Below are 15,812 nucleotides of genomic sequence, written 5' to 3'. Positions count from 1 at the left end.
TATAAAATGTTAATGCTAATTAACATGGAGCTATATATTTGCAATTTATCTATCATTTGCCTCAATATTCCCTGCCAGTATGAAAACCTAATTAGTACAATTAAAATGGCTCAATGGGTACACTATGCTAGAAAAAACAATGTGCAAGGAGTGATAATACAGGGAAGTACAAAAGTAAACATGCTAACCTGGGTACAATCTTGTAGAGGGAAAAAAATCTCTAAAGAAAGACTATATAAGGTAGCATACTATAGTGGATTAAGAGCACCATTTTTCAACAGACGTGGGCTCAAATCCTTTAATCACTGAGCTTCTCTGGATCTCAGTTTCCCATCTATAAAATAAGGCAGTTTTCTAATCCACAGGGTTGTTCAAATATTAAATTAGGTAACATATAAAATTATTATTACAGTGACGGAACATACATACTATAGTGTTAAAACACAGTTGCTCTTATTATTATAATAAATCCTTGATCTGACCCCTAACACCTCACTCACAAACTTGGCTGTAAAAAGCTAATCAAACTATGGCACAAAAATGCTGGGGAGTCCTCCATTCAGATACCACTGTGAGACTTACCCCAACCTGTATATTAAATCAAAGTCAAAAGGAGAGTTTCATTTCTGCAAGATGGTTGCAGAACAAGAAAAAAATGGTTTTCTAATGAACATACATATACAGTCACGCATCACTTAATGACAGGACACATTCTGAGAAATGCACCATTAGGTGATTTCGCCATTGTGCAAACACCAGAGAGGACGCATACAAACCTAGATGGTATAGCCTACTACACACCTAGGCTCTATGGTACTAATCTTATGGGACCACCATTGTATATGCGGTCGGTTGTTAATACAAACATCATTATGCGGTGCATGACTGTACTATCCACTAGAATTATGGGCATCTATGGATAGTCAGGAGTTAACATTTTTATTCATTCACACTTTTACACTCTCTCTCTCAAAACTTCTGCTTTTTAAGGGACTAAGAAAGCATATGAAATTATGAAACACATGGATTATGTGCACTCTAAAAAAATATTCTAGGGACTAGTTAAATAAATCATGCTCTATACATAAAATGGGATGCTAAGACACCATTAAATATTACAGCAGGAAAAGTTCACTGATAGGAAAACTGCTGACAACATACCATTGAGTTTTAAAAGCAAATCAAACAGTTTGCATACTATGATTCCATTTAAGTAAAATTTTATGTGCATGTCTATACACAGGTTTATATATAAAAGTAAGTTCATCAAAATGTTTAAAGAACAAATTACCTCTGGGTTATAGGTTTATAGGAAAATTTTACTTTGTTCATTGTACATTTTGTATTATTTACACTTTTTAAAAGTAAATGTGTCATGAAAAATATAAATCAAAATTCATTTTGAGAAAGAAAATGCTGAACGAAAACAGATCATCTTTTGCACAATGTATTTACACAGATGCATGGAGTCAAACGCACCTTCAAAATAGCAAAATGATTTAACCATTCACCAAGTTATCCACAGCCCCCAGGCTACCTACTCTACACTTTCATTCTGTTGACAAAGAACTTGACTTTCTTAGTTTTTAATCCTTGACATTACTTGTAAAGAGCAAAATGAACGTCAATCGTAACTCATTAGACTTAAACTGGTTGTAGGTTACATTTTTAGGGTTATAGGGTTTGCTGGTTGTAGAGTTACACTTTAGAATAAGACATTCATTTACTGCTTTGCTTTATATTTAACTACTCATGCGTAAATAAAAATAAAGCCAACAGCCTATCACATTTTGCTTAGCATACTCTGCTTTACAAAATAAACTACTACAAACAGTGGTGTATTATTAATTTCAACTTTACAGTAGTGGAAATAGTCAAAAGATAATTTGATCTAAAAGCCAAAGAAACCACATGTGTTCACAAGGCTTACCGTTCCAATCAGGAAAAAAGGGCATTTTTTAAAGACAACAACATCTGAGACATAATTAAAACAACTATATATATTCTATGTATATAATCATATATATACATTTATGCATATGAATGACCTTAAGAACCAAAATAAAGCCCCATATTCTGTACATACTTTGCCTTTGCCTTGCTTTTGGTTTTTTCCTTCAATGTCTTCAAAATCTGTGTCAGAAGAAAAATGTGTTTCTGACTCCCTGTGACAGAAAGATAAGCAATTATTTACCTTCCTTAGAAATGTAGATGGAGTTTCTAATTTTTGCCATATTTTCTAAAAGAAAAGCTTGGTTAACTCATCATAACACTCCATATTAGCATTAAACGTAATTAAGATGTTTTCCCAAAACATCATACCATAGCACATTACCAAACATATAAAATTACATAACCAACTACAAAAATAATAACCTAAAACACAAATGTCTAAACATTTTTGTTATTTTGTTAATTTTTAACCAAAGCATAAGAAATGAAATGAGTGGCTCTCGAAATTTTAACCCTAGGAACTGTGGTTTTCTGTTCTAATGGCTGGTGTCATTTTCTGATTTAAAGACCATGGAGCTCAGGGAAAACTGTAAGGCACTGGATGAGATTTATTAGGGAATTTTAGCAATATTAAGGTTCCTCTGACCGCTCCCACCTCACTCAAACAATACTTACAAATCTAGGTGTAAATACATAAAACACGTATTTCCGAAGAATACATATAAAACATTTTGACAAACTAAATCATTTGTAATAGAATAGGGAAAATGTGCTAATTGATTCAAGTTCTTTATGAAGTAAAGAGGTGGTGAGCTATAGTCAGGAACACTAGTTCCCGTACTAAGAAACTGTGATCCTGGACCAGTGACAATGTCTCCATCTTCTCTTCTATAAACAATGTATATGCAGGAAAGAACGAAATCTCTAAAGTTTCTTCAGTCTCCAAGACGTAAATCTATAGTTCTAAGAAATTGTCCCTTTTTTGGAGTAGGAGGAGTACTTTGTACAATTTGGATTTTTTCACACAGAAGGCAGTAGACTAATTTAAATACACATGTGTGATGCTTCCTATGTATGTAAACATGGGTCCATCTATCTAAATAGTAGTAAGGCACCCTCATTTAAATTTTTAAGGCAAGGCATACTTGGCATTTGGTCACAATGAATTTAAGAATTGAGCCACACCCATAAAAGATAAAGGTTTTACCACTCTAAATGAGTAAACCTAGTGCCAGTTTTGCTTAAAATAAATGGAATCAAAGTAAAAGGCTATCTTTCTAAAGCTAGTCTTCTCTAACTAGATTTCTTCTATTTCCATTTTTATTGCTACAATAACCAGTTGTCGAGAGGCTGTGAGGTAGGAATACTTTATAAATCTAAAGTAATGGTTAAGATGCCAGCAGGAAAAAAAATTACTATTTATAGCACTTACCTACAAAGTAATTTAAACAATGTGTTGAAGATAGTGGCAATCCTAACTATGTTCTATAATGTTGCAAGGAAAGGGCCTGTAATAAATACCATTTCCCAGATTTAATGCACCAAAAACTGAATGACTACTATAATATTAACCCTGAAACTCACGCCTGTTACATCTTAAGAAAATTGTTGTCATCAATATTCTTCCCACATGCCTATATGACCTCGCAAAAAAAAAAAAAAAAAACCTGAAAATGTTTTAAAATATCTTGGTGTATAAGTAATACTTCTTTCTTCCCAAGACATTTGTGGGACACCAGCTCTCTTAGAGAGCTCAGTAACTGCTCTAAGTCTGCAAACAATCACGAGTCTTCGCAATATTCCAATGGCCACAGAGTAATCAAAGGCTCAATGACACTCTCAATCCTCCTCTCCAGGCTATCCCAACGAAAAGAATGAGCCACTAGAGGTTTGATTACTAACTGGAAAACCTTCTGACGAAAGCTGAAGTGAGTAACCAGCATAAGAAACTAAAATAATCCCCAACTAGAAAAGAAATATGTTCATGACTCTGTCTTTCTACAATGCTTTCTCTCTGCTTTTAAGATCAAAAGAACAACAACAAAAACCTATCCTAGGTGAAATAACATATTCTAATATGTTTGTGGAGTATATTGGGTTAACCTTTTAGTGGCTTGAAATTTCATGAGTATCTATCACATGACTGAATCTTCCACTCCTTTGTCTTCACCCTGCCCCCCACACCTCACAGACCCAGTCAAATGCTGTCTATTCTACTTCCACAACATCAATTCCTTCTTATCCACTATTCTTTTTCAGGACCTAATTACTTGAGATATTCTAACAGTCAACAATCTAGCTTATAATATAAGCTTTTTAAATTATCTCTAATCTTATTTTAGAAATTTCATAATTTTATAGTAGTCAAACCAAAAATTAATTTTCTGACTATCCCATATCCTCCTTCAAACAAAAAGAAAAATAAGAAATCTTCCTCAAGAATCTTAAAATAGAGCCAATATACCCCAGGATTTAAGTCACATTTAAAAATCACACTTTGAAATACTGGCAATATCCCAGTAGACCCTTAAGCCCCACTAAAAATAATAAAATTATTTTTAAAATGAAAATCTGTATACCATCAAAAGCAGACATTGGCTTCCATTATGTACAATGGTCTCTCTCTGTTATTTTCAAAATTTTTAGCAACCAGACTCTGTTTTCAAATCAAGTCTTATAAAGACCCCAACAGCAAATATAATGTGGTAGATATGTACGTAAGGTTAAAGGGGTCCATGGGCAGTTTAAAGGTTCACTTTTCACTGAGGCACCTAGTGAAACTGGAGCTTTGGATGAAAACCCCTCACTATTACATATAGTAGCTCAAATTCTTTCCTACATCAAACACCAAAGAGGAAGTAGAATAAAAGTTGAACAAGAAGTATAGGTAGCTTTTTAAGACGGGGATAAAGAAAATACCTATGTTGAAGTCACTTTATGGACCAGTAAGTAATTTGTTTCTGCCAAAAATATGGAGAGCATTGTCGTACCCTCCTAGATTTGTTTTAGCCTATCATCATTTGATTTTATAACAGAAATCTGACATTACATCCTAAATACTACTGCATGGTATATATTCCTTACTAATGAGAACACAACTTTTTAAGAATTTCATGACATTTCCTCAAAATAGTTGCTATTGTATAACCGAGTATGGACTCAAAGAACTGCACAGCCAAAATAATAACTGTGTAGTATCTAAATTAAAAAATAAACTTAAAGCATAGTACAAAAAAAGCATGGAATAATTACTTTTACAGAGCCCAATGAACGTTTGATATAAACTGTTTCAAAGTATACATACTACCTCATATATTAGATCTTCTCAAGCAGAAGTAATTTTTAACTTAACACATTTCCTATTTTGTGGAAAAAACAAGCACTTAAAAATTATCATAATATACTTACTGTAGTAGATTAAAATCAGTTGGTATTTCTGGAGCTGCTATCATTTCTTTATCATCTTCTGGAACGCCCCAATGTCAGAAATATATTCATATATTTACGTGGGCCAAACGATGGTTTACTTCTTTCTTCTAAGACAGACAATTCCTTTAAAAGGGGGGGATGCCATATTTATTATAAACACATCAAAAATATTGGGAAGGGTATCTATACTCAAAAACAAAATTCCCCAGTGCCTGCTAATATGTTTTAGTAAATAAGGATTTCTTTCCCTTGCATTTGACTGCTTTTTCTAGATATGGATTTGTTACAACTGTTGTAGCCCCACAATAGTAACAACAGATACAAAGAAAGAAGCTTGTATTACAGACAATTATTTAAAAAATTTGTTATGATTCTCTAGCCTGGCTTAAAAAGATGTATGCCCTAATTAGGAACCAAATGTGACTCTTTTACTACTCCTGAAATCCTTATGACAGACAAGTTTAAACCATAATACAAGATGCCTCAAAATTCTACAGGTTTTTGCTGCTGATGTATAGTACAGATAAAAGGAGCTAATAAAAAATCTAAGATGTAATTTTAAAACACTTTAAAAGCAGGCTCTTCTACCATAGAAGAAACAGTCCAAAGGCTGGCTTATTAATAAATAATCAATCACTTCATGATAATACCACACTGTGTTGAAGAGGGAGGGGAAAAAAATGTTAGCTCTGATCTATTCCCTCAAAGAACTTATAATCAATTTAAGTATCAATAACGTCAGATGTACAACAGATTAATGCCACTTGTGACCAAAGTAAGTGTAAGTTCAGCCATAGGAAGGTTATTATTTCCACTTTTGTACGTCAAAGATGCAGTTCCTAAATGAGCGAATGACATACAATCAAATGACAAGTCTGTAACACAAAAGAGAAAACAGGCTGGCTCTCAAGCTCTTAATCTTTTTTTTTTTTTTTTTTTTGAGGAAGATTAGCCCTGAGCTAACTGCTGCCAATCCTCCTCTTTTCGCTGAGGAAGACTGGCCCTGAGCTAACATCCGTGCCCATCTTCCTCTAACTTTATATGTGGGACGCCTACCACAGCATGGCGTGCCAAGCGGTACCATGTCCGCACCCAGGATCCGAACTGGCGAACCCAGGCTGCCAAAGCGGAATGTGCGCACTTAACCGCTGCGCCACCAGGCTGGCCCCCTCAAGCTCTTAATCTTATGCGTAACTTCCTTTTATAATTTTCTTATGTTTTTCTTTTATTTCCAAGTGAATCTAGTACCTGTCGGCCACCTAAAGAAAAAGTAGGTAAGACTGACCATATCCAATCATGTTCAAATATCACATACTGATAAACTTCTAATGATCTCTTGCAATAGAATAGACGTTATAAAAGAAACTGATAATTCAATTTTTCCATTATTAATTTTAAATCTCTAAAAAACATAAATAGCTACACATATTTAATTAAAATACAGAAGTTCAAAACACTGCATTTCCTAGCTCACTGTAATTAAGCTACTATAAATAGCAAAATAATGAGGTAATAGGAGAAACAAGAAGAATGAAGAATCCATAAAATAAGCCATGAATAATCAAGGGTTGTCTATACCAACACTTTGCGTTTATCTTTTTTTTCTGAAAAGTACTCATATATATAGTAAAATCTTTATTTATAGATGACTGTTAGTATGGTCTCCTCCTTGCTCTAAATCATGGTCCCAGGATCGTTTCCCTCTGAGACCACTAATTGTTAATCTGGTTTTATTCTTATTGTAACCTAAGGAATTATCTAAGTAATACACACCAGAGTCCTCAGGCTTGCCATCACATGTTGGACACATGGCAGCCTCCTAAAAAGTCCCAAATTATTTTAAAAAGAAAACTTTTTTAAAAAGGAAAATAATTTTATCTTTTAAAGGGAGCAAAAGAGGTACAGAGCTAGTAAGTTCTAACCAGAACATGAGGTCATCTAGATGGCCAGATGGAAATAAAGTGCTTGTTTTGTCTGTCTGCCTACCTGCCCCCTCCCCAACCAGCTCACTCTGAGCATTTTATAAAACCAAACTTGCTGCATTCCTCAAATATACAGTTTTTAAACAGATTTTAAAGACAGTTTATAAATATATTCTGCTAAGGCACATAATGAATGTATCAGCTCTGAAAAGCAGAGAGCACTATATGAAATAAGTATTGTGTGGTATACTACATTCCTCTAAATAGCACAGAATTAATTTCTAGTGTAAAAGAAGTCTTGTCAGGTCAAATTATTTTGCTCAGTATAGGGCTACACTAACAGATATTTGGTAAGTAGAAACCGAAGCACACAGAAAAGGAAAACAATTTATAAAGATGTGAGTCTCCCCAATACAGTGCCTATATATTAAAAAGAAATCAGCCAGGGTCTGATAGACTTAGAAAAAATTATTAAACTGGCAAACTCCCTATACCAGCAAAAAACTTGTTTTAAAAGTTTCTAAATATTAATAATCCATCCAACCAATTAATAGTATCTACCATGTGCCAAATGCAGTGCTGGGCACTGGGCATACAGTGGGCAACAGGAAAAAAATGATCCTTGCCCTTATGGAACTACCTGTAACAATAAATGTGAAAACATATTTATTCCTACATGAAGGCACTTACCTCTATTGTCATCTAATATTTTCAACATAAGAATACTAAATTCCATGTATCTGAGTTTTACTATTTTAATCATTTTCTAAATAATCAATTTACCACCAGAAAAGTTCTTGATACCTCAGAAAAATTTCTATATATTAAAGCTGCTTTGTAATTTAAAGGGGGAGAACGAAGGATAAGTTAGCATTGTTTTTTTTTTTAAAGGAATGTAAACTTTATCTGCAGAAAGAGATGACAATTTTTCCCTCTTTATTTTAAATGTCTACAGCTGTATATAAATACCTTTTGCTTCCCCCAAAGACTTACATTAAAAATTTCACAAACAAGGTCTTTAAATGTATTTGATACCATTTGACCTAAGTTTGGAAACCTAAAACTGTAAGAATATCTAATGCTCAAATAAAAGTATGAGTTTAATAATAAAATTCACCATACCATTTCTGGCCTACTGTAGGGTATTAATTTTTTAAAAAATATGCTCAAAGATCACAAGGTGGAGCTCTCACCTAGCGTCAAGGAAAAACTCCGAGATTTTTATCACAGGCACCAATTTTCTATAACTACTATAGAAGAGTTAACATTCCAAAAGCTTTGGAGGATAAAGCATACAAATAAAATTTCCTTTACTCTCAATCACTATTTTCCTTTTGGGGAAAAAATGTATCCAATAACAACTAGCTTCTGATTCTCCTTACTGAAAACGAAGCGAACACATACGTAGATGGTTGAATAATATACATTAAAGTAAAACCACTTCCTCGGGCTCAAGTGTATAGTATACTGCTGTTAAAGGTTTGTTAAGTACATTCATATATAATTATTGGATTAAAATGTAATAGGTGATTACATATTTTTAATTCTGTACGTTAAATTCAAGTGATGCTCTTAGTGGCACTACTTTTGATGTAAACAGAAATCTAACAGCTGAAACTTGATCACCCTAACTTTTCAAGTTGCCTGTAACGAATACATGTTTACAGCCTCTTACTCAAAGTTTAGATTCCAAGTTAAATTAATTCAATAACAAAAAGCTTTCTTCTTCTACTTCTGAAAACCTGTTGGACATCTATAACTATAGTATATAAATGCAAATATATAAAAATTAGATATAATTATGCTTGCATCTTTAACTCCAAATAACGACTTGCTAAATTAATTAAAACTAGCCCCCCAGAAAAAGTGAAAAAAAACTTTAAGATATTGTTTTAAAAAATCTTAGAGTAATTTTGATTTTTTTAATAAAAGAACAATTGTTTCAAAGTTCCTTTAATTCAATCTGAAGTGGTTTCAAGCTAGAAAATTTCAAGCTGCAAAACAGAGCCACCACTAGCAAGGTTCCTCAGAATCCACGTGTTATTGGACACTGGGGGTGCACTTCAAATAACTGGTGTGTTAATTCTTTCCCTAAAAATGCAGAAATATTCAACTGCTAAAAGCCAACAAATTCAGCACATATATCACATGCCACCCCCTTAACACTCCTCCCAAAAGGGTTACATCCTCCTATCTATAAGGATCACATCTAGGAATGTAGTATGCCTTTCTGAAATGCCATCATCGTTATAATACAAACACTTGAAAATAGGAACTACTTAAATGTCCAGCCATGGAATAATTTATGGCACAAAAATGTAATTAATAAAACATCCATATACTCAAACTATTTATGGTGACTGTGTAACAACACGGGTAAAGTTTGAAACATTAAAAGCCCTATATTAGGATGCAATATTAACAAAAAAAGAAGCAAAGGATAACAGTTAACTTACTAGGGTGGTGAAAATGTGGGTAATTTTTAAATTTTTAAGTTACAATTTTATTGTTAGTATGAAAAAAAGTAAATTACGAGGTTGGAAATTTATTTTTTAATGTCCTCTTTTAAAATCTGAACTACCTGAGGAATTATGAAACTATCTCTGCTGCTAAAACTTGATTTATTCATATTTCAGGTCCATCATCTCATAAAGTTAAGCATCTACAAAAAAAAACTCTGAGTTCTATCAAAAAGTTATCTTTATTATGTTCACCTACTCAAGATTAGCAGGCAAAAGAAACTTTCTTACGAACTTCTGGCAAGACCCAAACGTATGTCCCTTTTAGTGGCCTATCTACTTTGTCAGGAAACAGCAAACAGAAGTCTGTCATTTAGGTGGAGACTGAATTTTAAAAGGTAGACTAGTTCCCACATGAGTACATTTAATCAAAACAGGAAAGTTACTATCATTCCTTATGTCAAATGACATATGGCAACTTAGAATACATAGGGAAAGAAATGAAAAGCTCACCAAGAAATTAAATTAGACATAAATTCCTACCTTCAAAAGAAGAAAATCTACTGCCCTTTTGATGATTAATCTTTAAAAAAGATTTCTCCTTGGGGGGAGGGCACAGAGGGGGAAGTGGTGTACCCACAACATGACTAACAAAAATGTACAACTGAAATCTCACAAGGTTGTAATCTATCATAACATTAATAAAAAAAAAAAAAAGATTTCTCCTTGTTCAAAAAGATATTTTTCCTCCCTCTATTTATCTCCCCAATTTCTGCTACAGTCTTCTGAGTAAAGGACAGGGTGAAAAGAAAGACAAATCAAGCAATCATCATGTATACTCAGACCAGTAACAAAATTTTAACCTAAAAGTTTCTTGATAGCATACTCACATTACAGCTACCGCATATATCCTTTCCAAATATATTTTCTTTTTCACAAACCTGGATGGAGTCCTAAAGAATTTCTAATGGTAGTACCTGCTCTGGTGCAAGAATAGTAATGCGGAGAACTTATGACTAAAAGAAATTTGCACACATAAGAGAATTAACGACATCGTCTACATTTCCGAACTAACTTTAGGATAGGCCAAATATCTGCCCTTACGAAATTAAAAAATAATATACAGAAGGAAGGGGTGAAGCCAAAAGTAAAAGGACTTTTTAAAATAACTAAGTAAGCAAAGTGACCACATCTAACGCCACAACGCTTCAAAAACAACCTTTACATTCAGGAAAAGGAGACGGAGCAAGCTGGGGCAGAGTCTACACAGATATGGCATCACTATACACTGCCAGAAACTAAAGCCAGACAGCAGTGGAAACATCCACCTGTTCCTCTCCTATTTTTAAGTGTATGATAGTAGGTGCTCAGCAATCCTCCTCATTTCCTTGTCTACCCACATTCCCCAGTACATTCCAAATGTGACTCAAGTCCTTAGCCACAATTAGGATCACCTGGCCCAACCTACACACTCAGCCCCAGTTCTCAACCATCAGTTTTGATTTCTGCAGAAAATTAGCATGTCACTGGTGAACTTTGCAACAAATGAGTACTACCAGTTTTGTTTGGTTTGGCTTTTTTGGACAACGAAGAAGATAAGAAAAAGCTTCTACCTTATTCCTGCAGACCCACTACTCTACACCCTCTACTCAGTTGTCCTGTGCCTGAGTCATCCAAGGACCAACACCATGCCTTGTTTTTGCTCTAGTCTATCTACCAACCTCATCCCAGCAACTGGAACCCTGCCCCCAACCACACCCTAAAAGGTCTCCCTGTGTCTCTCCAGTTGCCCTATTCTGAATGCCACAATACTATCCTCCTCTCATCTGTCTACCATACTGGCGCTGGCTACTGCTAGACAATGGATACCATATCATACCCGATATATCAGACATACATCAGCTATCTAATTCTAAGTCTGCTAATTCTCCAGTTTGCCTTAATAAGCTGCAGTTGACTAGACATTACCTGGCCCTAACCCAAGACAAATAAAATTAAATTAAACTAAATTAAAAAAAACCCAAGACAGGTAAAATATTTGTTTTATCTTATACCTTAAAAATCATATCTCAGTCTGCCAAGGTCAACAGCTAAATCATGAATAATTTCTAAAAGTATCGTCAATGCTTACTCTTCATGTCACTCATACCTGAATATCATACTGTGCATTCAGCTTTTTGCACTGAGTTACTTTAAAATACATATACATGCCCCACTGACATAACTTTCTGTATATTAAGATATCATGAATAAACACTAATAATTACAACTATAATTACTACAATCGTGTAGTGGCTATCAACATTTCAGAGGTGAGACCCAATTAGTTGGTATAAATGAATATCTAGATCTGAAAATCAAATTTACAACAATTAGCTAAATTCATGTGTTAACACTCATAAATGGTATACAGCATGATATAAGCACAGTTTATTATTACCAACAAACCCACTTCACACTGGGCACCTCTGGTTCACTGGCAGATTTCAAGCAATAGCAGATACCAAGACAGACTTCATAGCAAAGTAAGTTAATCCTGCTTGGATTTTGAGGGAAATCCCAATTTTTATTTCACATATTCTTGGATTGATTGCATCAAAATTTTTCATTTATTTACTCGAAGTAGTAAAAAGTATCCAAATGAAACAGAATATTTATTAATAATTAATAATTCACATGAAGATGGAGATACAATTCTAACTGATACAATTCAGTTAAACAAAAGGAAAGTGTAAAATAAACTACTTTATAGAGGATAATGGGAAATTTTAATCTAAAATTTAGAACTGCAGTTACTACTACTAAGCACAATATTTTTTCATTTTAATATGACCACAAAAACACAACATATTTAATATTTTTATAACTTCCACTTCTGATTAGATAACACCTTATCAAAATAACTAGCCTTAGCATCCACTTGACATAAACGACTAACTTTTCCACTAACATCCACAGTACACAACTCATAGGCTTGAATTATATTCATATTCAAAGTTCAGAAATTAAATATGCTTTCACAATGGACTTTATAAATACAGTATAGGTACGCCCCATTTCTTCAGACCTAAGAAGTTGGTTCTTCATTTGGTAATTCTACACAATGACAGGAGAATCACACATATGTTGTACTCTAAAATTATTGTAATTTTCTCTATACTTAATCTTTCCTAAACCAAGATTAAAACATGTAAATTACTTTTTAAAAATAAATTTAAACCAGATAAAGACACTACAAAAAAACTCACAGACCAATATCCCTAATGAATACCAATACAAAAACCCTAAACAAAATACTCCTGACCCAGGAAACAAAGGAAATGCAAAAGAACCAGAAAACAAGTGATAAAATGGCAGCGTTAGGCCCCCACATTTCAATAATCACTCACTACTCAGCCATAAAAAAAGACAAAATCGTCCCATTCACAACAACATGGATGGACCTTGAAGTTATTATGTTAAGTGAAATAAGCCAGACAGAGAAAGACGAACTCTGTATGACTCCACTCATAGGTGGAAGTTAAACATAGAGACAAAGAGAATTGATTGGCGGTTACCAGGGGAAAGGGGGGGGTGGGGGAAGGGCACAAAGGGTGAAGTGGTGCACCTACAACATGACTAACAATAATGTACAACTGAAATTTCACAAGGTTGTAAACTATCATAATCTTAATAAAAAGTTAAAAAAAAAACTCTTTAAAAAAAGCGCACACACACACACACACAAAATACTTCTGACCCAAATGAACCAAATTCAACACCACATAAAAGTATTATACACCATGACCATATGGGATTTATTCCTGGAATGCAAGGGTGGTTCAACATATGAAAATAAATCATTGTAACACACTACATAAAGAGAATGAAGGACAAGAAATCTCATGATCATCTCAATTGATGCAGAAAAGGTATTTGATAAGATTAAACACCTTTTCACGGTACAATCAACCAACTAGGAATAGAAGGGAAGTACTTCAACATAATAAAGTCCACTTATAAAAAGCCCACAGCTATTATCATATTGAACGGTAAAAGGTTGAAAGCTTTCCCTCTAAGATCAAGAACAAGGCAAGGATGCCCGTTCTCACCGCTTCCATTCAACTGAGTATTGGAAGTCGTACCCAAAACAATTAGGCAAGAAAATGAAACAAAAGGCATCCAAATCGAAAGGAAGAAGTAACATTATCTCTGTTCACAGATATACAGTCTTGTATGTAGAAAACCCCAAAGATTTCACCAATAAAATCCTGTTAGAATAAACAAATTCAGCAAAGCTGCAGGATACAAAGTCAATACACAAAAATCAGTTGTGCTTCTATAGACTAAGAATGAACAACCCGAAAAGGAAATGAAGAAAACAATTCCATTTACAATAGCACCAAAATGAATAAAATACTTAGGAATAAACCTAATCAAGGAGGTGGAAGACACTGAAAATTACAAAACACTGCTGAATGAAATTAAAAAGGTTACAAATAAATGGAAAGACACCCCATGTTCATGGATCGGAAGACTTAATATTTGTTAAGATGTCCATACTACCAAAAGCGATCTGCAGATTTAACGCAATCCCTATCAAAATCCCAAGAGCAGTTTTTTGCAGGAACAGAAAAATTCATCCTAAAATCTAAGGGGTCCAAATAATCAAAACAATTTAGAAAAAAAGGAACAAAGTTGGAAGAATCACACTTCCTGATTTCAAAACATATCATAAAGCTACAGTAATCAAAACAGTGTGGAACTGGCATAAACAGAGACATACAGACCAAAGGAATAGAATGAAGAGGCTAGAAATAAATTCTCACATACACATTCAAATGATTTTTGACAATGATGCCAAGACCACTCAGTGGGGAAAAGAGTCTCATCAACAAATGGTGTTGGGAAAACTTGATATTCACATGCAAAAGAATTAAATTGGACCATTCATTATCTCACACCATATAAACAAATTAATTCAAAATGGATTAAAGATCTAAATGTAAGTCCTAAAACTATAAAACTCCTAGAAGAAAGTACCGGGGAAAAGCTTCATAACATTGGACTTGACAATGATTTCTAGGATATGACACCAAAAGCACAGCTAACAAAAGCAAAAACAGATAAATGGGACTACTTCAAAACTTTTACACATCAAAAGACACAACAGAGTGAAAAGGTAACTACAGAATGGGAGAAAATATTTGCAAATCATATATATGATAAGAGGTAAATATCCAGAATATATAAAGAATTCCTACAACTCAACACACAAAAAATCAAATAACCCAAATAAAAAATGGGCAAAAGTTGAATTAAAACCATAATGAGATACACTTCACACTTTCTGGGGTGGCTAAAATCAAAAAGACACACAATAACAAGTGTCTGCAAGGATGTGAAAAAAACTGAACACTTGTGCACTGTTGGTAGGATCGTAAAATTTTGCAACTGCTATAGAAAACAGTATGGAGGTTTCCCAAAAATTTTTAAATAGAACTGCCATATGATTCAGCAATCCCCACCTTTTGGGTACATATCCAAAATAACTGAAAGCTGGGTCTCAAAAAGATATTTGCACACCCACATTCACAGCAGCACTATTCACAACAGCCAAGAGGTGGAAGCAGCCCACATGTCCATCAACATCTGAAGAGATAAACAAAATATGGTATAGACATACAATGGAATGTTGTTCATCCTTAACAAGGACGGAAATCCTGTCACATGCTACAACACGGATGAACCTTCAGGACATTTTGCTAAATTAAATAAGCCAACAAGTCACAAAAAGACAAAGACTGTATGATTCCACTTACATGAGGTATCTAAAGTAGTCAAATTCATAGAAACAGGAGTAGAATGTCGGTTACCAGGGGAAGGAGAAAAGGGGGAGTTGTTGTTTAATGGGTATAGAGTCTCAGGCTTGCAAGATGGAAAAAGTTCTGGAGATCTGTTTCACAACAATGTCAATTTACTTAACACTATTCAACTGTCCACTTAAAAATGGATAAGATGGTAAATTTTATGTTTTTACCACAATAAAAAAAATTTAAACTCCTTTTTA

At 33.9% G+C, this 15,812-nt stretch overlaps 1 protein-coding gene across 14 annotated transcripts in view; it reads right to left on the bottom strand.

The window, feature by feature from the left end:
* Positions 1–15,812, bottom strand: part of STAG2 (STAG2 cohesin complex component) — a 134,838-nt gene that overhangs the window by 70,112 nt on the left and 48,914 nt on the right. For all 14 annotated transcript variants that reach the window (XM_070604346.1, XM_070604347.1, XM_070604338.1 and 11 more), the window contains 2 exons: positions 5,362–5,505; positions 2,087–2,165 (listed from right to left, as the gene is read on the bottom strand). In XM_070604346.1, coding sequence (XP_070460447.1) covers positions 2,087–2,165; positions 5,362–5,405 — 123 coding nt within the window. In that variant the 5' untranslated portion in view covers positions 5,406–5,505. The remainder of the gene's footprint in view (positions 1–2,086; positions 2,166–5,361; positions 5,506–15,812) is intronic.

Source organism: Equus przewalskii, chromosome X, assembly GCF_037783145.1.
Source record: "Equus przewalskii isolate Varuska chromosome X, EquPr2, whole genome shotgun sequence".
Classification (NCBI taxonomy): Eukaryota; Metazoa; Chordata; class Mammalia; order Perissodactyla; family Equidae; genus Equus; species Equus przewalskii.
Note: the sequence above shows the minus strand (reverse complement) of the source record. Positions and strands in the feature narration are given on the sequence as shown.